A 22,261-nucleotide genomic window follows, 5' to 3' on the forward strand; every position below is an offset into this window, starting at 1 on the left:
GAGGAGACCAAGGCGCAGCCTGATATGAATACATTCTTCTTTTAATAAAGAAAGAACACTAAACAAACTAACAAAACGACCGTGAAGCTATATAGTGCAGAACAGGCAACTACACAGACAATAACCCACAAAACCAAAATGGAAAATGGCAACCTAAATAGGATCCTCAATCAGAGACAACGATAAACAGCAGTTTCTGAGAATGTATTCTTATCACGCTGTGCCTTGGTCTCCTCGTTATGACGAACGTGACATACGTAGAACTCCCTACTACAACGCACAGTTCAGGCTTGATCTGATTTCTCTAGAGAAACTGTGCATTTGCCCTCACCAAAAAAAAAACTAAATGGAATTCAAATAATTTAACAATAACCAGAATGTATTTTAATTGTTCAGCACTATCCACTACAGCACTATCCACTGCAAACAAATGGTAAGTTTGAATGTTTTATGGACGTATTTTGAAAGTTACCCGCTGGTTGTTAGAATGTCATCCAGAATTTGTTGGAACAGTACCTACTGTTTGTTTGAATGTTACCTGCTGGTTGTTTGATGGGGTGGTCCATGACAATGCCCATGGGCTGGTAGACGTTGGTGATCACGGTGGTCGTGTTTCCCCCGTGGAACTTGTTGGTCCTCAGGACCTGGTAAGTATAGCGCTCCGACCAGTAGATGTGGTCCTCGAAGATGGTCATACCGTGGGGGTGTTGAAGAACCTACAGAGAGGTAGGGGGAAGGACAGAGTGGTGAAGAAACCCGGGATTTATAAAGGATAAAAGGGTGACACTTTACTGAAAGCCAACGTGTTCAAACCTTTATTACATGTTATAGTTTGAGCATTTATAATGTCTTATTATACAACTCATGACAACTTATTACATGTTATAGTTTGAGCCTTTATAATGTCTTATTATACAACTCATGACAACTTATTACATGTTATAGTTTGAGCCTTTATAATGTCTTTTTATACAACTTATCACAACTTATTACATGTTATAGTTTGAGCCTTTATAATGTCTTATTATACAACTTATCACAACTTATTACATGTTATAGTTTGAGCCTTTATAATGTCTTACTATACAACTTATGTATTTATATAGCAGTTATTTACATTTAACATTTAAGTCATTTAGCAGACAAATATTATAATATTTATTATTTATTATTATATTATTATTATATTATTTAGCCACAAACATGAGATGATACTAAGACATTATATAAAGGGTCATAAATGCTTATGCTCAAGTCTTACGACGCATTATAACAGCATTACAATGCATTACCATTTGCATTAAGTGTTAACAATGAATGCGATACTGTAAAAAGTAGTGCCATGAGAACAAATGATTCATGGGCCCTTACAATAAGAATAAGATACTAGTGTACAGTGTCCATTTTAGGACAACCTCAGCCTGCTGGTTTTACCCATGCTCACCATATCACTGGCCATGACCTGGAAGCGGTTGTTGCCGTTGTAATCGCAGTAGTCGATGTACTTGAGGTAGGCGTCAGCAAAGTAGACCCGGCGCGTGGTGTAGTCCAGGGCCAGACCGTTGGGCCAGTAGAGCTTGGTGGTGACAATGGCCTGTCTCCCGGTGCCGTCCATGTAGGCCATCTCTATCCTCGGGTTCTGACCCCAGTCTGACCAGAACATTACGTTGGTGCTGGGAAAGGTCAAATGTCAAATCAATTATGATTAAAAAAAATAACCTTTGCTGTGCTGTGATTGTGCAGTGAATAAGGTAGATGTCGAGATCTCAACAGAGAGACAAATAATGCACAATAATGATTCAAAGAACAACATGTAAAGTAAAATGCAGTGGTGCTGGATAATTGAGCAAATCTTTATTTGAAGGGTTCCTAAAAAGGGACAGCATAACACATTCATAAGCAGTAATTAAGTAACTTAAGTCATTCATAATTTGAGCATTTGTTGACAGGAATTTAATGAATTATTGTCTACTGCTCATGAATGTGCTATGTATGGTTAATGAATGTGCTATGTGTGGTTAATGAATGTGCTATGTATGGTTAAATGTGCTATGTATGGTTAATGAATGTGCTATGTATGGTTAATGAATGTGCTATGTATGGTTAATGAATGTGCTATGTATGGTTAATGAATGTGCTATGTGTGGTTAATGAATGTGCTATGTGTGGTTAATGAATGTGCTATGTATGGTTAATGAATGTGCTATGTATGGTTAATGAATGTGCTATGTATGGTTAATGAATGTGCTATGTGTGGTTAATGAATGTGCTATGTATGGTTAATGAATGTGCTATGTATGGTTAATGAATGTGCTATGTATGGTTAATGAATGTGCTATGTGTGGTTAATGAATGTGCTATGTATGGTTAATGAATGTGCTATGTATGGTTAATGAATGTGCTATGTATGGTTAATGAATGTGCTATGTGTGGTTAATGAATGTGCTATGTATGGTTAATGAATGTGCTATGTATGGTTAATGAATGTGCTATGTATGGTTAATGAATGTGCTATGTATGGTTAATGAATGTGCTATGTGTGGTTAATGAATGTGCTATAAAATCCTTATGTAGGTACCTTTCAGTGTTACTGATCATTCAATCATTGCTGTGTTCCTATGGTTAGCAGTAGAAAGGCCTTACTGGTTTCGGGGGTCCAGAGCCAGTCCACGGGGGCTGGTGACGTTCTTGGTGAGGAGAACCTTCCTGAAGCGGCCGTCCAGAGTGGACACCTCGATGTTCTCCATCACCGAGTCGGTCCAGTAAAGGTTCCTCGCCACCCAGTCCACAGCTATGCTCTCCGGTACCATTAGACCAGTGGAGAACACCTAGAACCACAGAAGAACAAAGTGTGGTATATTAGAACACTGTAGACCCTAGTGGAGTTCAATTTCATGTGCTTGAATTCTTGCCGTTACAACGCACTGTATTTTGTAGTTTCAGCGCGTCATATAGGTCATACTGTTATATTGTGTTAATTCGGATGAAATATTAAGAATCCTAATAAGGCACAGCATTCTGATGTATGTTAAATAACTATATTTGTTATTAAAAACTGGACGAGGGCTTTTTTTCTTGGAGCAATAACCGAAAAATAACCATCATTCAGCGTGTTCCTAACGTATGTTCTCAGACCTCGCGTCTGTCCGTGCCGTTCTGAAAGGAGGTAAAGATCTTCTTCAGCGAGGCGTCGGCCCAGTAGATTCTGCTGGTCAAGCGGTCAAAGTCAACGGTCACGATGTCGGAACCGCTGACCACAGGGTGGATGAGGGGCGGTTGGAGGTTGACTTTGTTGGAGATGATCTGACTGCGCTTGGCAACTAGGAGCGTGGCTGCTGTGGGGTCTGCGGGTAAACAAATACATAGTAAGTACAAGAAAAGTATTTCACAATAGATTAGAGGGAGTTAGAGTTTTAGGTTAATACAAATATATTGTAATAACAAATATTTGCTAACATTACATGGCAAATGTTTTTCCATAACAATATCTTACTTTGTATTCGCCAATAAAAGCGATTGGGATTTGTTTTTTTACTGTAATGCCAAAATAATCACATCACTTTCACCTCAAAATTCTAAAGATAAATGTATTTTGTCGAAGTGCAAATAGCAATGAACGAACAGCTGAAATGTCAGGTTGCTCCCTTACCGGTGGCTTTGCAGGAGCGACTATCGGCCTCTAGCAGGTAGCCGTCTGAGCAGGAGCAGCGGAAGGAGCCTCTCTCGTTGTAGCACTGCTGGCTACACCAGCCTGGGATGGAACACTCGTCGATGTCGTCGCAGGTCTTGGAGTCGTTGAGGAGCTGGTAGCCTGGTTGACAGGTACACTCTGCTCCGAAAGGTCCCTGGATACAGCCGTCACTGCAGCCCCCGTTGTTCAATGCGCAGTCCTCCTGGTCTATGGAGGGAACAAACATGGAGGCATGTTTATTGGTTCACCTGCTCAGGGACAGTAGAGATAAATGACTCGTTAGGCCTGGCTCGCTGTCGGCGTTCCAATTCATCCCAACTGTGTTCGATCAGGTTGAGGTCAGGGCTCTACGCAGGTCAGTCAAGTTCTTCCACACAGATCGACAAATCATTTCTGTATGGACCTCACTATGTGCACAGGGGCATTGTCATGCTGAAACAGGAAAGGGTCTTTCCAAAAACTGTTGACACAAAGTTAGAAGCACAGAATCGTCTAGAATGTCATTGTATGCTGCAGTGTTAAAATTCCCCTTCACTGGAACTAAGGGGCCTAGCCCGAACCATGAAAAACAGCCCCAGACCATTACTCCTCGTCCACCAAACTTTACAGTTTGCACTATGCATTCGGGCAGGTATCATTCTCCTGGCATCTGCCAAACGCAGATTCTTACATCAGACTGCCAGATGGTGAAGAGTGATTCATCACTCCAGAGAACCTTTCAAGAGACAGGTCAGTAATGTCTATTCACACCCCATCACTTGTCTTGTTGAGCAATTTCTTTCATTTTGTATTTTTCCTGTTCAAATGAATACAACTTCAATCACCGAAACAGACAGGCAAAGTCAGAGACAACTGCATGTAACGTCATTGTCAGCCTGACTAAGACCTTCAGGTAGTGCTGAGCATTTTAAAACAATTACTTGACCTATGTCAGTTCAATTTGTCTTTTTTTTTGTGTGAAATCAGATCAAGCCCGAACTGTGCGATGTACACTGAACAAAATAATAAACGCAACATGCAACAGTTTCTAATTTTACTGAGTCTAAGTTCATATAAGGAAATGAGTCAATTGAAATACATGCATTAATCCCTAATCTATGGATTTCACATGACTGGGAATACAGATATGCATCTGTTGGTCGCAGATATCTTTAAAAAAAAGTAGGGGCGTGGATCAGAAAACCAGTCAGTGTCTGGTGTGACCACCATTTGACTCATGCAGCGTGACACATCTCATTGGCATAGAGTTGATCGGGCAGTTAATTGTGGCCTGTGGAATGTTGTCCCAATGCCTTTGCGAAGTTGCTGAATATTGGCAGGAACTGGAACACGCTGTCGTACACGTTGATCCAGAGAACCCCAAACATGCTCAATGGGTGGCGCATGTCTGGTGAGTATGCAGGCCATAGAAGAACTGGGATATTTTAAGCTTCCAGAATTGTGTACAGACATGGGGCCATGCATTATCATACTGAAACAAGAGGTGATGTTGACAGATGAATGGCACGACAATTGGCCTCATGATCTCATCACGGTATCTATGTGCATTCAAATCGCCATCGATAAAATGCCATGTTAGCTTATGCCTGCCCTACCATAACCCCACCGCCACCATTGGGCACTCTGTTCACAACGTTGACATCAGAAAACCGCTCGCTCGCTCGCTCACACAACACCATACTCGCTTTCTGCCATCTGCCCGGTACAGTTGAAACTGGGATTCATTCATGAAGAGCACACTTCTCCAGCGTGTGCCATTGGCCATCGAAGGTGAGCATTTACCCACTGACGTTGGTTACTACGCCGAAATGCAGTCAGGTCGAGATCCTGGGAGGACGACGAGCACGCAGATGAGCTTCTCTTGAGACAACTTTTGTGCAGAAATGATTTGGCTGTCCAAACCCACAGTTTCATCAACTGTCGGGGTGGCTGGTCTCAGACGATCCTGCAGGTGAAGAAGACGGACGTAGAGGTCCTGGGCTGGCGTGGTTACAAGTGGTCTGCGGTTGTGATTCTCTAAAACGACGTTGGACACGCCTTATGGTAGAGAAATTAACATTCAATTCTCTGGCAACAGCTCTGGTGGATATTCCTGCAGCATGCCAATTGCATGCTCCTTCAAAACTTTGTGGCATTGTGTTGTGTGACCGAAATGCACATTTTAGAGTTGCCTTTTGTTGTGCCCGGCACAAGGTGCACCTGTGTAATGATCATGCTGATTAATCAGATTCTTATGATATGACACAGCTTTTAGGTGGATGGATCGTTTTGGGAAAGGAGAAATGCTCAATTAAGGTTATGGAACATTTCTGGGAACTTTTATTTCAGGTCACGAAACATGGGACCAACACGTTAATATTATTGTTCAGTGTAGTAGTGAGTTGTAGTTTCCAACAGGCATTTGTTCTACATAGTTCAGCACAGAAAACGTGGTACTTTTGATTTGATTTCAATTGAATTAACTACAATGACCACGCTCCATTGCGAGTCTACTTGTGCAGTCTGTGTGGGGCAGACACTTAGAGGGAGAGAAAAGACAGAAGAATGCACAAATAAAACAAATTTAATGCACACAACTGAAATATTTTATAAAAGTAATGTGAATAAACTATGGTTAATATTACTTATATTACTTATAAAAGTCATATCACTTAGTGATAAGCAGTAATGGGCTACCCTCATGGGACTTGAATTAGTACGTATATTCTTTGTTGTTACAGCATTCAACCCACATAATGCATAGTGCATTTAATGTTAAAAAAAAGATTGTATTTTAATAATCTAACCGAAACCGAACTCAAAAAGCATTAATCTCTCATTACTACCTTCAGGTCAAAACCTTGCACAATAACACTGCGGGAGCACTCGATGGTGTGCAGGCATCTTTCTTAATGACTTCACTTGTGTACCTGAAAGTTATTACATGTCATACACTACTTCTAAACTAGAAACGTCCTTGTCACTCACTGCAGAGGGGTGACTCATCAGCTCCATTGGGACAGTCCCGCTGTCCGTCGCACACCTTCCCTAGGACGATGCACACCTGGTCGGTGGGGCACAGCCACTGGCCCGAGGGGCACACGAAAGGAGGTGTGGGGCAGTTCTGCTCATCGCTCATGTCCCTGCAGTCGTTGTCGCCGTCGCACACCTGATAATAACAATGACCACGATGGAAACAAGTCGATAGACTCCCGTTGCGTTTCAAATTTGTCCAATCAAATGAATTCATTAATTCACCCATCCACTCACTCACCCAGCTCGGAGAGATGCAGTTGCCGTTGGCGCACTGGAAATAGTTGATGAGGCATGTTACAGGCGGGCACGAGTTGTGTTCGTCCGAGCCGTCCTCGCAGTCGTTATGCCCGTCACACTCCCACTCGTCGGGCACGCACAGGCCGTCCGTCTGGCACTGGAACTCATCATTGTGGCAGAGGCCAGGTCCTCGCGTGGCTGCAGACGTAGGAAATTAACACATTGATTGAGGAGTCCATGAAGGACATTGGAGGGCTGAATGTGATACAATTAATATACGATTCAATCTCAGATAAGCACAAATATTTGGCTTGATAAGTCCTTGCAATAAAATTCAAACACAGCCATACTCAAAGTTAGGAAGTATAAAGCAATTATTTTTCCTACGGGAAAAACTAAACTGAATTTGTCATATGACTCGAAATCTGAGTCAACTCAGAATGATGGTACAGGAAACGGGTAGAGTTGACTTACGGCAGCCGCTCTCATCTGATTGGTCCCTACAGTCAAAGACCCCGTCGCAGCGGTAGATGCTACTGACACAATGGTCACCACTGGCACAGGCAAACTCAAAGGATGAACAGGAGAACTCTGAGAGGAGAGGAAGAGAATAGGAGGTGTGGTAAAGGAGAAGAGGGAAAGGGGGATTTGTGAGGGGAGGAGAAGGGAGAGTATGAAAATGAGAGGGAAGAAAGAGCATAGTTGAGAAATAGAAAGGGTGGGGGGAAAACATTGCACAATATTGCAAAATACAAAACTTAGATTAACAAGAGTACTTAAAGAAATAGACGCTTATTAAAAATAAATAGAAGCTTATTGAATAGAACTAATTATCTCTTATGCATCCCAGTGGCAGAGCACACGAAGGAGGATAGTCTTAGATTACTCATCGTACCACAGTCCTTCTCATCAGAGCCATCCATACAGTCCTGGTCTCCGTCACACACGTATGAGCTGTAGATGCAGCGGTGGTCGGGACAGAAGAAGTACCCAGGCTCACATGTAGCGATGGTCCCATCTGTCAGAAGAGACAGAGCAGGGCTTTTTCTGAATCAAAACTGGGCTTAGGTGGTTGACGTGACACGGGTGTGGCAGGGGACACAGTTGGCCCATCGACACGGCTGAATTTTAGAGACATTTCAGAGGCCTCCCATCTTGGCGGTAAAGATTGTTAGTTAAAATATATAGGTCCATTATATTTTCTACATACTTCATATCTGGTATAGTCGTTTAAAGGTGCATTATGCGGAAATAGCTCTGCCATTTCCTGGTTGCGAAAATTCAAATAGTTTGCCTAATTTCAGTTTCTGGGACAAAACAAGCAAGTATAGTGAAGAGAATCATCGTACCATCTAAACCCCTGTGAAATATATTTTCCATAACCAAAAATATACAATTTTCAGCTGTTTGAAGCTGGTGTACAAAATCGAAAGTAAAAGCACACATGGAACACATCTACAGCTTCTTAGACTTCTTAGACTAAAATTCATCATTGGCTTTGGTACACTGATTGGTTAGCGATGATCCATGTCACACCCTGACTATAGTTTGCTTTGTAGGTTTATATGTTTTGTTTGGTCAGGGTGTGATCTGAGTGGGCATTCTATGTTGTGTCTAGTTTGTCTGTTTCTGTGTTTGGCCTGATATGGTTCTCAATCAGAGGCAGGTGTTAGTCATTGTCTCTGATTGGGAACCATATTTAGGTATCCTGTTTTGTGGGTGATTGTTTCCTGTCTTTGTGTTTGTTGCACCAGATAGGGCTGTTTTGAGTTTTCCACGTTTATTGTTTTGTATGATGTTCATGTTTAGTTTTCGTATTAAAAAACATGAACCTCAACCACGCTGCATTTTGGTCCGCCTCTCCTTCAACAGAAGAATCCCGTGACAATCAAATCGCTGATTCATTGGTTTTGTACAACACCCCTCATTTTGACATCAACACAAACTACTTCAATGATGGCAGTCTCAGATTAAAGTATGTAGTGAACATAAAGCAGCGGAAGAATTCCGTTTGAGTCGTCAGGCAAGTAAACATATCCCTCGTCAAATAATCCTATAGGATTTGAATGAAAAAAATCCTATTAGAATCCAATACAAAATCCTATCATATTTTGGAACCTATCCTATATGATCTCATTCAGATTTTTCTATTGGATTCTTGTATTGTGTTACTGTAGGTAAATGTATTTTATTTCTACATATAAGAAATGTAAAGATGCTGTGCATTCTATAGGGAAACCCCCTAAATTCTTGTGTTATTGTAACATTGTACATAGTATTGTATGTCACATTCATAGAGAAGTTGCATAAATAAGAATCAAATCAAATAACTGAGAGTTTTGTCGAAAAAGGTGTGCTCTACTGGTGGTCATTCTTCAAATGAACACCCTTGATACTGTGTTGTGGTGAATAAAACAGAAATTAATATAGAACTGTTTTTTTCCGATCAACTAAAAATGTTGTCAATTACATTATTTTATTGTACTGGAACACATGAGAACAAACTATAACTTAATGTGTTAAATTAAGAAAACACTTCTGATTGGGGTGACAAAATCCTACGAAACCTATAGGATCCACTATGATTACTTTGGATTGCCAATAGGAAAAAGGTAGCCCAATACGAATGGGCGGCAGCGTAGCCTAGTGGTTAGAGTGTTGGACTAGTAACCGGAAGGTTGTGAGTTCAAACCCCTGAGCTGACAAGGTACACAATCTGTCGTTCTGCCCCTGAACAGGCAGTTAACCCACTGCTCCCAGGCCGTCATTGAAAATAAGAATATGTTCTTATTATTATTATGTTTTAAAAATACGATTCCAATAGTTGACACAAAATCCAATTGCCAATAGGATTACTTTTGATTTCCAATAGGAAAAAAGTAGTGCAATAGGATTCCAATAGGAATCTGACAGAGGTGACAAAATCCTATAGGATTCGATTAGAAAAATCACTAATCCTATAGGATTTATTATTATTATTCTTTTTTTATTTTACCCCTTTTCCTCCCCAATTTCATGGTATCCACTTGTTAGTAGCTACAATCTTGTCTTATCGCTACAACTCCCGTACGGGCTCGGGAGAGACGAAGGTTGAAGGTCATGCGTCCTCCGCTGCACAACCCAACCAGCCATACTGCTTCTTAACACAGCTCCATCCAACCCGGAAGCCAGCCGCACCAATGTGTCTGAGGAAACACTGTGCACTTGGCAACCTTGGTTAGCGCGCACTGCGCCCGGCCCGCCACAGGAGTCGCTGGTGCGCGATGAGACAAGGATATCCCTACCGGCCAAACCCTCCCTAACCCGGACGACACTAGGCCAATTGTGCGTCGCCCCACGGACCTCCCGGTTACGACAGAGCCTGGGCGCGAACCCAGAGTGGCACAGCCCTTAACCACTGTGCCACCCGGGAGGCCCCCCTATAGGATTTTTTGACTAGGAATACACTTAAGTAACAGTATGTTTATAAAACTCTATCTGCCACTAACAATCCTGCCCCCCACACACACACACTTTTACTCACTGCAGTTTCTCTCATCCGAGCCATCGCTGCAGTCCTTGTCAGCATCACACGTCCAGGCTTTGGGGATGCATCTGCTGCCGTCAGTGCAGGCAAACTGTTCTGAACTGCAGGTGAAGGGCAGACGTGTGGGGCAGTCGACCTCGTCTGAGCCATCGCCACAGTCTTCGTGGCCGTCACAGCGCCAGCCGGACAGGATGCAGTGCTTGTTGTCACAGGTGAACGCCCACGGGGAGCAGGTCATGCCTGGTAAACAGGTAAAGGAAGGAGACGAGGAAAGAAGCATGAAGAGGAGGACATTAGGTCAAACTTGTTGGGCTGTCTGTGTTTGTTTGCTTTGGGAGCACGATAGGATACAGTTACATGATGCTGATTATCTCACACACAAACATGTTTTCTATGTTAACACAACACTTTTGACACCCGCTCGTACAGTTTTCATTATTTCACATAAACACACACACTAATGAAAACCACAAACGATCTTGCACATGTACGTTCGCACACTCCCACTCAAACACAAAATGCCTCCACGGTCCCCCACTCATAGAGATCTAAAACAAAAGAATCCCTGACCGTGATGGCCTCCGTTTTAGTCACATTGCCAGGATTCTAAACGTGTATTCTAGTGCCACCACCTGTGTCAGTGCAGTTGGCCTCATCCGTCTGGTCCATGCAGTCTTTAACCCCGTCGCAGCGGTACGAGTCGGGCATGCAGCGGCCCCCGTCGCAGGGGAAGGAGTAGTCTCCGCAGCTGGTGTCTATAGGGGGTTCTGAGTCGTCCTTCACACAGTCCCTCTGGTTCTCCTGGAGCTTCATGCCGTAGGGGCAGCCACACACGCGGCTAGAGGAGGGCGCGGGGAAGCAGAAGTGGCTGCAGCGGCCATTTGGCACCATGTTGCACCGGCTGTTGAACACTTTGAGGCAGAGAGGATGAAATGAATACGACGCAGAAAGACGAGAAACAGATGTGGAGAAAAGATGTGCAAAAAAAAGACACGCAGAAACATATTTGGGTCTTTTAATAAAACCCATGTATTCTTTTATTATTAGAAAGAGAGAGAAATAGTGTCTGGTTCATAACACCCAGAGGAAATGCTGCAGAACCATGTCAAAAGCTTTTTATAAGCACAAATCAATACAGCAATGTCTGTGTTTAACTTGTGTGACTTGAGGCTCGGTTGATTTTTAAAAGAACAATGGTAAAAGTTTAGCAGTGCATCAAGATAAGCCCTTCTTTCACTAGCCCCCTAACCAGGGATAAAGTGGTAGAAAAAAAACAAGGTGGTTTAACTGAACGGCAGTATTAAATTAGCATCAGCATTTAGATTACTCGCGAAATGTCATCTCTACTAGCCTGGGTATCAGTCTTTTTTTTTAGCTAACATTACACTCCATACCACTCATGTCATTTGTTGCTAATTTTGTGTACTAGGTGCATAAACTCTTATTCACAAAACACTTAGTAAAATTGCTTATTTTTCACTCACTGCCATGAAGGTCAGCTGTGTAAGCCTTGACACTCAGGATTCCGGAGATTCCCTTTCGGATAGGGGTCATTTCACCCCCGTCCCTCTTCCGCATCCGGAACACAGACCTGGTCCTTGAGTCTGACACAAACAGGTAATCTGGAGAGAGAGATTACGGGATAAAGGAAAGACAACAAACTTCGTGGCATGTGGGAAAATACATTCATTTCACAGGTAGATGTGTCAGAGCTGTTGCGAAATCGTGCTATGTAGTTTTTAATTTAAAAAAAATCTGAATGTCAATTATCCAGAAATATAGCTGCAAGTAGCAATTCCAGGGGCCAAGCACACAATAGCCACATTTAAGATACCATGTGGTCAATCGGAGGGACCTTGGAGTGATCTTCTATCATTGTGCAAAGTTTTGTCACAAAAGACCAGGTGGTTATGTAGTGTCATCAAATTGTATAGGGAGGAAGAGCATTTTATTTAAAAAATCTATTCCCCCACACGATCGCGTTGGACAAAAAGCCTAATTTGCAAAAATCTAATAGGCAGAGTTTATAGGTCCTTATGGGAAACATTTTTGTTTATCATGAGGAGATGCATATGTATAAACATTACATGACTGTTGGTCAAACAGGGCAGGAGACATGTTTGTTCAAAAAAAATCTGAAAATCTAATGGGCAGAGCTTATTGTTAGTTAACTAGGCAAATCAGTTAAGAACAAAATCTTATTTTACAATGACGGCCTACCCCGGTCAAACCCGGACGATGCTGGCCAATTGTGCGCCGCCCTATGGGACTCCCGATCACGGCCGGTGTGATACAGCCCGGGATCGAACCAGGGTCTGTAGTGACACCTCTAACACTGAGATGCGGTGCCTTAGATCGCTGCGCTACTCGGGAGCCTTAAAACCTATACTGTAGGACCTTACGGGAACATGCTACTCATGAGGGTTCTGCATATATGTATAACATTTCATGGCTGTAGCTCAAACGGGACAGGAGATATGCTCGTTCAAAGATTTCAAATGATTACTATGGAACCCCACTTGGGCCAATCAGTGTAAACTTGTAAATGTCAGATCTTCATGGCAAGACTCACTTGTAACCCACATGTGAACATTTTAACATGTAAATGTACGTGTAGTTCAATTCACAGTTACACAAATAAAGATAAGAGTCATTGTCTCATCCGACTGTGCCCACCTGCATGGATAGTGATGGAGAAGGGTTGGGTGATCTGCCCGATGTTGGAGAACTTCTGTCTGTCGTACCCGTCAATGCCCACGTGGCCTATCTGGTCTAGAAGGGCATCCGCCCAATACAGCCTGTCATTCCTGCCAACCGGAACCAAGTCAGAAGAGATCAGGTTGTTATTTAGGCGCCGAATCATCACAGGAATCAGCTATGCGTCTTTACATGGATGAGACAAGTATTCCCGTGACATGCTAGCAAAGATCTTATCAATTCCATATACAATTCCAGTTGTTTTAAAAAAAAAAAACATGTCAACGGACTAAAATTGTGAAGGAAGCGCCCATTAGTATAAGAGCTGGTGTGAAATCTTAGGGGACGACCTGCAATTCTCTGAAAAGTGTGTATTCGCGTACTCTTCCCCTTACATTTAAAAGCATTGGATTGGTAAAGGCATGGGCTAGGGGCAGATTCCACTTTACTTCGTATACCAGTCCTTTCCTTTCAAATCCACGAAGGGACGTCTTCATCGGCAATCACTTCGAGTCGAGTACGATTGGGCTGAAGGGTGGAAGATTTGGACGCATAGAAACACCTAAACAAACAGATGTGTGATAGTATTCCTCCTTACATGTAGTCAACAGTGAGTCCGTTGGGCCAGCCCAATGTGGTGTTGATGAGGGGAACAGCGTTGCTGCCGTCAGTCCAGGACCTCATGATCACCGCTGGCCGGTACCAGTCAGTCCAGAACAGATATCTGTGGGCCAATATCTTTGTTATAGGACTGTCTAGAGAGAAAGCCCCCCCCATCCATGTATTCTTATTCACTGTGGCCTACGAGGCAAAACTGATCCTAAATTGTTTATGATGTGTTGTTATGTCTGAGATTTATTTGAAAGATTATTCTCCGCTGCTGTTGTCCTGGTTGGACCAGGTCTCTCTTCAAAAATAGATTTTTATCTCAATGAAACTAACCTGAATAAATAAAGATTACATTTAAGTCAAAATTCTGGTTCTCACCCCGCACTGGGGTGCACAGCGAGACCCCTGGGGCTCTTCAGGCCTTTCACGATGTCCCGCCTGGACTTGTCGGTCACTCTGAAGGCCACCACCACCCTGTAGGAGCTGGATGTCCAGAAGAGGACCTTGGAGGTCCAGTCGTACGCCATGGACTCCGCATGGCCCACCCTGTAGCCTGTCAGGATCTCCGTGTCTGGAGAACAAAACATTAAATTCCCGGCATGAAAAATGTCATGTCCACAACTCTTATGTTTTCTTTGTCCGGCGCCTGACAATGGGATGTGGTATTTTTCCTTTTTAATACCAGAGAACAAAACAGATATGTTGAAATGTTACGTATCAGTAACTTCAATGAAGCTTGTTGTAGTAAATGAAACTTATCACTTATGTGCATAAAGACAGGAAGCTATTTTTCTATGTCTATACTAACATCTCACTTAGAATGCATGTCCAATAAATCACTTCCTTCTAAACAGTATGCTAATGTGAATATTGGAACAGAGCTGATATTGCAGTACAACACATTGCAATCTTTAACGGCAGGACATGACAGAACACATTCAGCCAGACCTGGGTAGCTCCGAATAAGAGCGCTGATCTAGGATACATTTTCCCCTTTAGATCATAATGAATAAGACTATACGGACTTTGAAGACCTGACCCTAGATCAGGCAACCGATTCTGAAACGCTTTGTGAACACGGGCCCTCAAAGACTACAAACTCACTGGAGCCGTTGGTGTTGGACTTGTAGATGATCTGCCTGCTGCGGTCATTGTAGAACACGGCCTCCTCGTTGCCGTCGAACTCCACGGCCGATGAAGAGAAGGTGACCCCCAGACCGGTCAGCGGCAGGGTCACATCCTCCTGGAGGGACACGTTCAGGGGGATCCCACGCACTGCGTATTGGGTGGCCAGTAGCAGGTAGTCTCTCACCTCTGGAGGGGGGACAGAACAATCAGAAACTCTTTATTATTAAACTCTTTACCAAGTGGCAAAACTGTCATCGTGTTGTTTTACGAATTCATTCAGGATTGGGCTTTTAATCATTGATGAGACCCCGTCCGTCCCAGTCACTCACTGAAGCAGCTGTGGCGGTCTTCATGGAGGTCGTAACCCAGACGACACTTGCAGCGGAAGCCCAGGCCATCATTGTCGGAGAGGTGACTCAGGACGCAGATGTGCTGACAGCCCCCGTTGTTTCGACCGCAGGGACTCATCACTGTGGGAGCGAGAGAGAGCAGAGTAGAACCGCACACGGTCAATTACAACAATGCTAAAAGCCCACAACATTTTTTATTAAAGTAGTGAGTTTTGACTACCATCAAATATCTCTTAAAAAGTTAGATTCATAAATGCAAATAAGGATGTTCATGTTCAAAGTCAAACCATCGTATTAAATATCCCCAAGGTTTTATATGTTGTGACATCATTGTGTGATGATCAAATCTCACAATGCCTATGGACATTACTGCAACCAGACAGAGCAACATGCTCTCAACCTCCTGCAGAGGTCCATGCCAGGCAGAATCAGGCACATTTCAAACGAGCAAAAGTACATTAATTGGTAAGATATACTGTATAAAGTACTAGCCTCATTTTAGGTCTGTTTGTGCTGTTCTTTCTCCTGAACATGAAAATTACCATAGCGTTTGGCTGTACAGCACAAACAAATCTGGAACCAGGCTTATAAAGTACTGCAACACTGGAGAAAACCATGTGCTTTATTGATAGGCAGTCTGCTGTTCTTCTTCTCACCAATGGGTTGCAGGACAGGGTGCGCGACCACAATGTGACCGGGTCTGTCTGCGGTGCGATAGATGAGGTTCGGGTCGCTACCGTTGAAGCGGTTGGTCCGTATTACCCCCATCTTGGTCCAGTCGGTGAAGAACAAATGGTTTTCAAAAACAGAGATGCCAAACGGGTATGGAACCTGGGTGCCACCGTTGAGCACTGTTTTCCTGTGGAAAATTAGAAAAGATGGCTAACACTGTAGACGGCAATGATTTTTATATATATAAAAGAATGCTAGTGTAAAGGTGGTGGTTCTGTAAAAAATAAGAATACTTTATTATTCACTGTCAATTTGAGCTCATTCAAATGTGTGAGCTGTTTTTGGGGTTAAGGACATACAGGCAGGATATGCCATAGGATACCTATCATTTTTCCTGTCTGACTTGGGATTTGGACCAGCAACCCTCCAGTTGCAGATCCACCTCTCTAACTAGTAGGACCTTGCCTGAGACCTGAGGACTTGCATGCATACCTCTCCAGACCACTGTAGGTGACCGTTTCCACCATGTTAAAGTGGCTATCGGACCAATAGACCCTTTGGGTGACAATATCCAGGGTGACGCCAGTCGGCATCCCCAGCCTGGTCTTCACCAGCTCCACACGGTTACTGCCATCCATGTAAGCCCTCTCCAGCTTCGTGTCCTCACTGACGTAGCCGCTGTCCGTGAAGAACATGTACCTTCAAAAAGCAGGAGCCAAGTTAGATTTTGAGGGTTAGCATTGAGTTGATTAGCTTGCGTTAGCCAGTGCTAGTTAGCGGTTATTAATAATACTATTGGCAGTACAGTGTGGGAGAGTAACTGAATTCATGATGTGAGCTGGGTTAGTACCAAGATAGCATAACTGTGCTCAAAAACAGTGTTGCTTTTTACATACATGTAAGGAGAGTTGAAAAGGTTGACAATCAAATTTCTCTTTCAATCATCTTGTCCTTGTTTTTCCAATGTGTATGTTTGTCAATGGTTTATATTAATGTAAAGGGGATGGGTTCCATGTTTCATTTATTTTGGTGTTGAGACGTTCAAAGTTCTTACCCCACGGTGGGGTCCAGAGCCAGCCCGTGGGGAGACATAAGGTTCTCGGCCACAAGGGTGACCCGGTTGCCTCCGTCAAAGTCACACATGTCGATGCGCTCCACCCTGGCCTCTAGGACGTAGAGCTTGAAGTTGATCCAGTCCACAGCGATGTTCTGGGCACTGTGAACGGCCTCGTTCAGCACTTCTTGGATGTCACCTCCATCAAAGTTGGCAGAGTACACCTATAGGGAGAGAGTGACACTAATTGAAGATGCAATCTGGGATCCTTGAAGAATAAATGGGTATATCATTCATTGCAATTGTTCAAAAACAGCTGCATTTACATCCCAGATTGCACCATTAACCTGAGTGCAGTTTCAAGGGACACGCCATACTGGAAATGATTGCATGACAGATGTGTTCAAAAAAATGTATCTGTTGTATTAATATTGTGTTGCAACGGTAATTTAAAGGCAAGTCTGATTCAGCAAACACAAACAAAGCTGTTTTTTTGGACGTGCGTTTTTAGTTTGTGAGTTTATTACACAGAGCAAATATGTCAATCGTATTCTTAACATTTAGACTTAGGGAGGAAAATGGGGGATGCTTTTTCAATTTCATTCAAGGAGAGGGCTTTTTCAATCTGCAGTGTTTTAGAATTAGTGGCTTATTGGGCTATATATCGCCCCTCATTTCTGATTCTCTGCTGAGCGCACAATATCAAGTGTGCCTATAGGCTATTTAGTGTGGTCTCAAATTATCCATAGCCTTTAGGCTATAGGCTAGGAAGTGCATGTTCAGAGAAGTACAGAGCAACGTTATATTTCTAAGAAAATTCCTTCCTGAGTCTTTTGCGCTGCTGGGATGGTGTAAATAAAACTGGGCTGCATTACACACTGCAATGGATATTCCAACCCTGAGCCCATGGCCTGCTCTGCTATTGCTGATCAAAACTTTTGTTTGTGCTGCCTAACCAATGCTGTGCTGTGTAAGCCTACAGTGGCAGTTCAGGAGGAGAGTCGAAGAATTCTTCTGAAAAAATGTTGGGATCTATATCTTGCGGGCGGTCTAGCCTATAGCCTACCTGCTTTTCAATTTGAGAATGAGGACTCAAAGATGAGAAGGAGGACCGGAGGTCAACTTTGATAGCTTGCTACTACTATAATTAATTTGAATAAAAACAAGATGTTTCTTGCCCATGATGTATTCATGAGAGTTATTTGCCAGATTCGAGTAACTTACGTTGTGGTGCTGAAACTAGAAGCAGCAACTCTTGCACAATCAATCGGAAATGGACAGCTCATGGTGCTGAAAGTAGCCAAAATCAAGTTGGCATAATTCATTTCAACCATCTTCATTTTAATTAGACTTGGCCAACAAGAGGGCTTAGTGTTGAAGCCTATTGTGTTGGAGCCTAACTGTTTGATAGACGAAATTAGGCTATATGCTGCAATATCCATAGATGTGTCTGGCAATTCCTCCACCCACCATGCACTCTTTAAATAGCTTACCTCTGTGTCAGCGAAGGACTGTTAAGTTAAAACCAGGACTCTAATTGAGGTGGTATGAGAGGGTATGACACTGACCTACCTATTGTTAGATGAAGATTTTGAAGAAAATTAAACAGATCCGATTATCTAAAGTGATCTACAGCACTTTGGTCCGTGCTGCTTTAAGCTGTAAAATACCAGGGGAAACGTGGCTAAGATGCATATGGGCATGTCATTGTTTCGTTTCTTTGAGGCTGAGCTACAACCTTCCATAGCCGAGGAGACCTCAAATTTACTAGGGAAGTAATCAAATTCTGTTACCATCAATTGATTAAGCTATTCACTTCCTGTACAATAGAATATGTTTAAACCCAGACAGCTTTCAGGGAAACACCTGTGACCTTCTCTCGTTGGGTTAAGCCACGGAAGAAGAGTAGCCAGCAGTTAAAGCTTAAATGTTTATGTGTCACTCGGCCTGCGGTCTGGGGTGGAAAGGTAGGCCTAACTTTTGAAAGTACCGTGCTCATATTCCTAATGATGTCTCAGATTTGATTATTTGCAAACAGGGACAATTTCATTGCAAACAAGACACGCTGATTTGGCATTGGAGAAATATGACAAGATGAACAAATAGGCCTATATCTCTGTCCATTCTTAGCCTTTAATTGAGGTAATTTGTTTGGTATTTAAAAAAGTATTCTGCTAATATGTAAAATGATGTAGAATTGCATGAAATGTTTATAAAATACCTACAAATATGATGATAGATTCATGCCATGCTTTTTATTATAAAGGAGATCTTTCACCCATACTCTTGTCCAGAGTTTAACCAGAAATGTAGTAAACAGTGCACTACATGCACCAAACCAATGCAATCGCTCTGAGGCATCGGTGCTCCCCTTATTTAGATCATTGCATTAGTTCACCACGCAGTGCTGTTTTAGAGTGAGGAAAATGTCACCCACAAGCAGTAAATACGACCCACCTTCTGAGTGTTAGTGTCTGTCCAGAAGACCCTCTGACTGTGCCAGTGGTACCCCACACCCACCGAACTACCTCTGCCCTGTGAAGGGACCAGGGTTCTGATAAAGCGCCCATGAATGTCTGCCATCATCACGTCACCACCATTGGTGAAGATGAGCTGCGGCAAGCCAACTACAGGGTAGATATAAAGCATAGGTTGTTATCCTGTAAAGCATGGGTGGGCAACTCCAGTCCTCGCGGGCCTGATTGGTGTCACACTTTCTCTCCATCCCTAGCAAACACAGCTGATTTAATCAAATTGCATTCTAAACGGAAGATCATGATTAGGTGATTATTGGAGTCAGGTGTGTTAGCTGTGGCTGGGGAAAAATTGTGACATCAATCAGGCCCTCGAGGACTAGAATTTCCCACCCGCTTCTGTAAAAGGTTCATTCTGATCCTACTTCTGACACCATGTTAGGTTATTATCTATGGATTAGGCAGAGACCTGAGTTCAAGTTAACATGTTTTCTGAGAAGATAATTGAAAAGAGTACAGGGCTTACATCCAGGTCCTTGAACTTGATCACAGCGGAGATAACCCGATATAGGACAGTCGTTTTATATTTTGGAATGATAACTGGTACACTTACAGTAAGTTTACTTCAGCACAGTTATGCACACAAGGAAGGTCTTTTCACAATGACCTTTTTGTAATAATGACCTTCAATGGAACTCCCACAATTAAGCACATCACTTTCACACAATGCTCAATCGTGCTAGCACATTAGCCACGCCACACCACAACTTATCACAAAAAAAAACAACAGTTCCCTAAATGTACGTTTCGGGAATGTTTGTTTGTTTTACGTTTATTTGATTCATCACACAATTAAGAAATCAATTATATTCTGCATGTGAACGGATTAAATGAACTTGAACCTGAACAAAAATACAGTAGCGCTCCCACGTGTTCACGAGTGACGCTAGTGGTGTCACATCCTGTACCTGAGATGTTGGCCCTGCAGCGGTTGCCCTGTTCCAGGAAGTATCCATCTGCACAGCTGCAGCGGTGGGTCCCGGGGCGGTCTTCACACAGCTGGTCACAGATCCCCCAGATGTCACATTCGTCATAGTCTGGGTAACACAACCACAGTGTTGTCATGTAAGCCTAAACCTGCAGGTAACTGCCAAAATAAAATAAACACTTGAGCAAATGAGGGATACGACGTTTATAGAAAGCAGGTGCTTCCACACGACGTAGGGCCATGCATAAAAAATGCTTAGTTGCACATTATTTTGGCTACCGTGGCTAGAAGAAGAGATCTCAGGGACTTTGAAAGGAGGTTTTCAAAGGAGCATAGGGAGTCTGAAGGGTGTGTGTGTGTGTGTGTGTGTGTGCCACCAGATCTCCACCCAACTGAACACTTATGGGAGATTCTGGAGCGGCGCCTGGGACAGCGTTTTCCACCACCATCAATTAAAACAGCAAATTATGGAATTTCTTGTGGAAAAACGGTGCCGCATCCCTCCTAGCTAAGATGGGGAGAAGTCTGTCCATCATAAAGTGTTGCTCTACCTTCTTAAAACTGCACCATCAACAAAGCAGGTCCTACAGAACATAGTTTTGTCGCACCTGGACTACTGTTCAGTCGTGTGTTCAGGTGCCACAAATAGGGACTCGGGGAAATTGCAATTGGCTTAGAACAGGGGCGCACGGCTGGTCCTTGGATGTACACAGAGAGCTAATATTAATATTATGCATGTCAATCTCTCCTGGCTCAAAGTGGAGTAGAGAATGACTTCATCACACCTTGTATTTGTGAGAGGAGCAGCAGCTAATGGTGATCGTTAATAAATACAAAAATACAAGGACAGGACATTTGTGGAATCTATGACAAGGTGCATTGAAGCTGTTCTGGCGGCTTGTGGTTGCCCAATGCCCTATTAAGACACTTTATGTCGGTGTTTATTTTATTTGGGAGGTTACCTGTACCTACACTAACATAATAGAATTGAGTAGAATAGAATAGAACAGACCTCTGTGTGTCTATGTTAAAGAATGGTCATTTTTGATAATTTCTCTGGTCTACATCTGTTTCTATTTAGTCATCTGTATGTGGATTCATTCATAGCGTTTGTCACATCACTGCTAGTGGCCCTGTTTCCTTCCTCACTTCCTTCAGCTGTTTCTGTCCTTACTACTTCCACCAATCAAACCGTTCACACTCAGACTCACCCGCACAGGAGCGGCTGTCATTGGCCACGGTGAAGCCATCTGGGCAGTAGCAGGCTCCGCCCTGTGGGGTGAGGTGACACCTGTACTCACAGCTCAGCGCTGAGCACCGGTCCAGGCCTGGGAGAGGGGAAAGAGACGGGAGATACAACTAGTGGTGGAAATGGGCCGGACCGCAACAGGAAATATGATCTACTACACCCCCAATGCTGTACTAGCACTTTTAGTTTTCAAACACCTTTTAAACACTTTTTTAGATTGTGCGTCCCTAATGGCAGCCTATTCCCCATAGTCACTACTTTGTGACCAGTAGCACAGTAAATAGGGAGTAGGGTACCATTTGGGTAGCAGGGGCCGTTTCCTGAACACAGATCAAGCCTAGTCCTGGACTAAGAAACAATGTTGAATGGAGATTCTACAAAGCGATTAAGCTTAATCTCTGTTGTGGGGAACTGTCTCTGATTGTCCACAATCCAACTTCTACTGGCTGCCTATGACTTACACTATAACACCAGTACAATTACTAAAGAGGACATTTTTATGTAGTTGTGCACGGTCGTAAGTAAAAGTGCAAATGTAAATATTTAACAAAGAGTGTGCACGCACATGCTG

General features: G+C 43.1%; 1 protein-coding gene across 1 annotated transcript in view; it reads right to left on the reverse strand.

Annotated features, from left to right (window-relative positions):
• lrp2b (low density lipoprotein receptor-related protein 2b) overlaps positions 1 to 22,261 on the reverse strand; it is a 110,356-nt gene that overhangs the window by 79,252 nt on the left and 8,843 nt on the right. Inside the window, exons 9-31 of the mRNA XM_035746047.2 lie at positions 21,653 to 21,769; positions 20,422 to 20,550; positions 19,437 to 19,606; positions 16,980 to 17,203; positions 16,418 to 16,624; positions 15,910 to 16,112; positions 15,233 to 15,373; positions 14,880 to 15,089; positions 14,154 to 14,346; positions 13,765 to 13,890; positions 13,146 to 13,276; positions 11,954 to 12,091; positions 11,102 to 11,380; positions 10,467 to 10,709; positions 7,839 to 7,961; positions 7,418 to 7,534; positions 6,945 to 7,141; positions 6,659 to 6,839; positions 3,650 to 3,898; positions 3,136 to 3,344; positions 2,644 to 2,828; positions 1,445 to 1,673; positions 539 to 716 (exon numbers count right to left, since the gene is read on the reverse strand). Coding sequence (XP_035601940.2) covers positions 539 to 716; positions 1,445 to 1,673; positions 2,644 to 2,828; positions 3,136 to 3,344; positions 3,650 to 3,898; positions 6,659 to 6,839; positions 6,945 to 7,141; positions 7,418 to 7,534; positions 7,839 to 7,961; positions 10,467 to 10,709; positions 11,102 to 11,380; positions 11,954 to 12,091; positions 13,146 to 13,276; positions 13,765 to 13,890; positions 14,154 to 14,346; positions 14,880 to 15,089; positions 15,233 to 15,373; positions 15,910 to 16,112; positions 16,418 to 16,624; positions 16,980 to 17,203; positions 19,437 to 19,606; positions 20,422 to 20,550; positions 21,653 to 21,769 — 4,179 coding nt within the window. The remainder of the gene's footprint in view (positions 1 to 538; positions 717 to 1,444; positions 1,674 to 2,643; positions 2,829 to 3,135; positions 3,345 to 3,649; positions 3,899 to 6,658; positions 6,840 to 6,944; positions 7,142 to 7,417; positions 7,535 to 7,838; positions 7,962 to 10,466; positions 10,710 to 11,101; positions 11,381 to 11,953; positions 12,092 to 13,145; positions 13,277 to 13,764; positions 13,891 to 14,153; positions 14,347 to 14,879; positions 15,090 to 15,232; positions 15,374 to 15,909; positions 16,113 to 16,417; positions 16,625 to 16,979; positions 17,204 to 19,436; positions 19,607 to 20,421; positions 20,551 to 21,652; positions 21,770 to 22,261) is intronic.

The sequence above is a fragment of the Oncorhynchus keta genome, chromosome 3, assembly GCF_023373465.1.
Source record: "Oncorhynchus keta strain PuntledgeMale-10-30-2019 chromosome 3, Oket_V2, whole genome shotgun sequence".
In the NCBI taxonomy this organism is placed as follows: domain Eukaryota; kingdom Metazoa; phylum Chordata; class Actinopteri; order Salmoniformes; family Salmonidae; genus Oncorhynchus; species Oncorhynchus keta.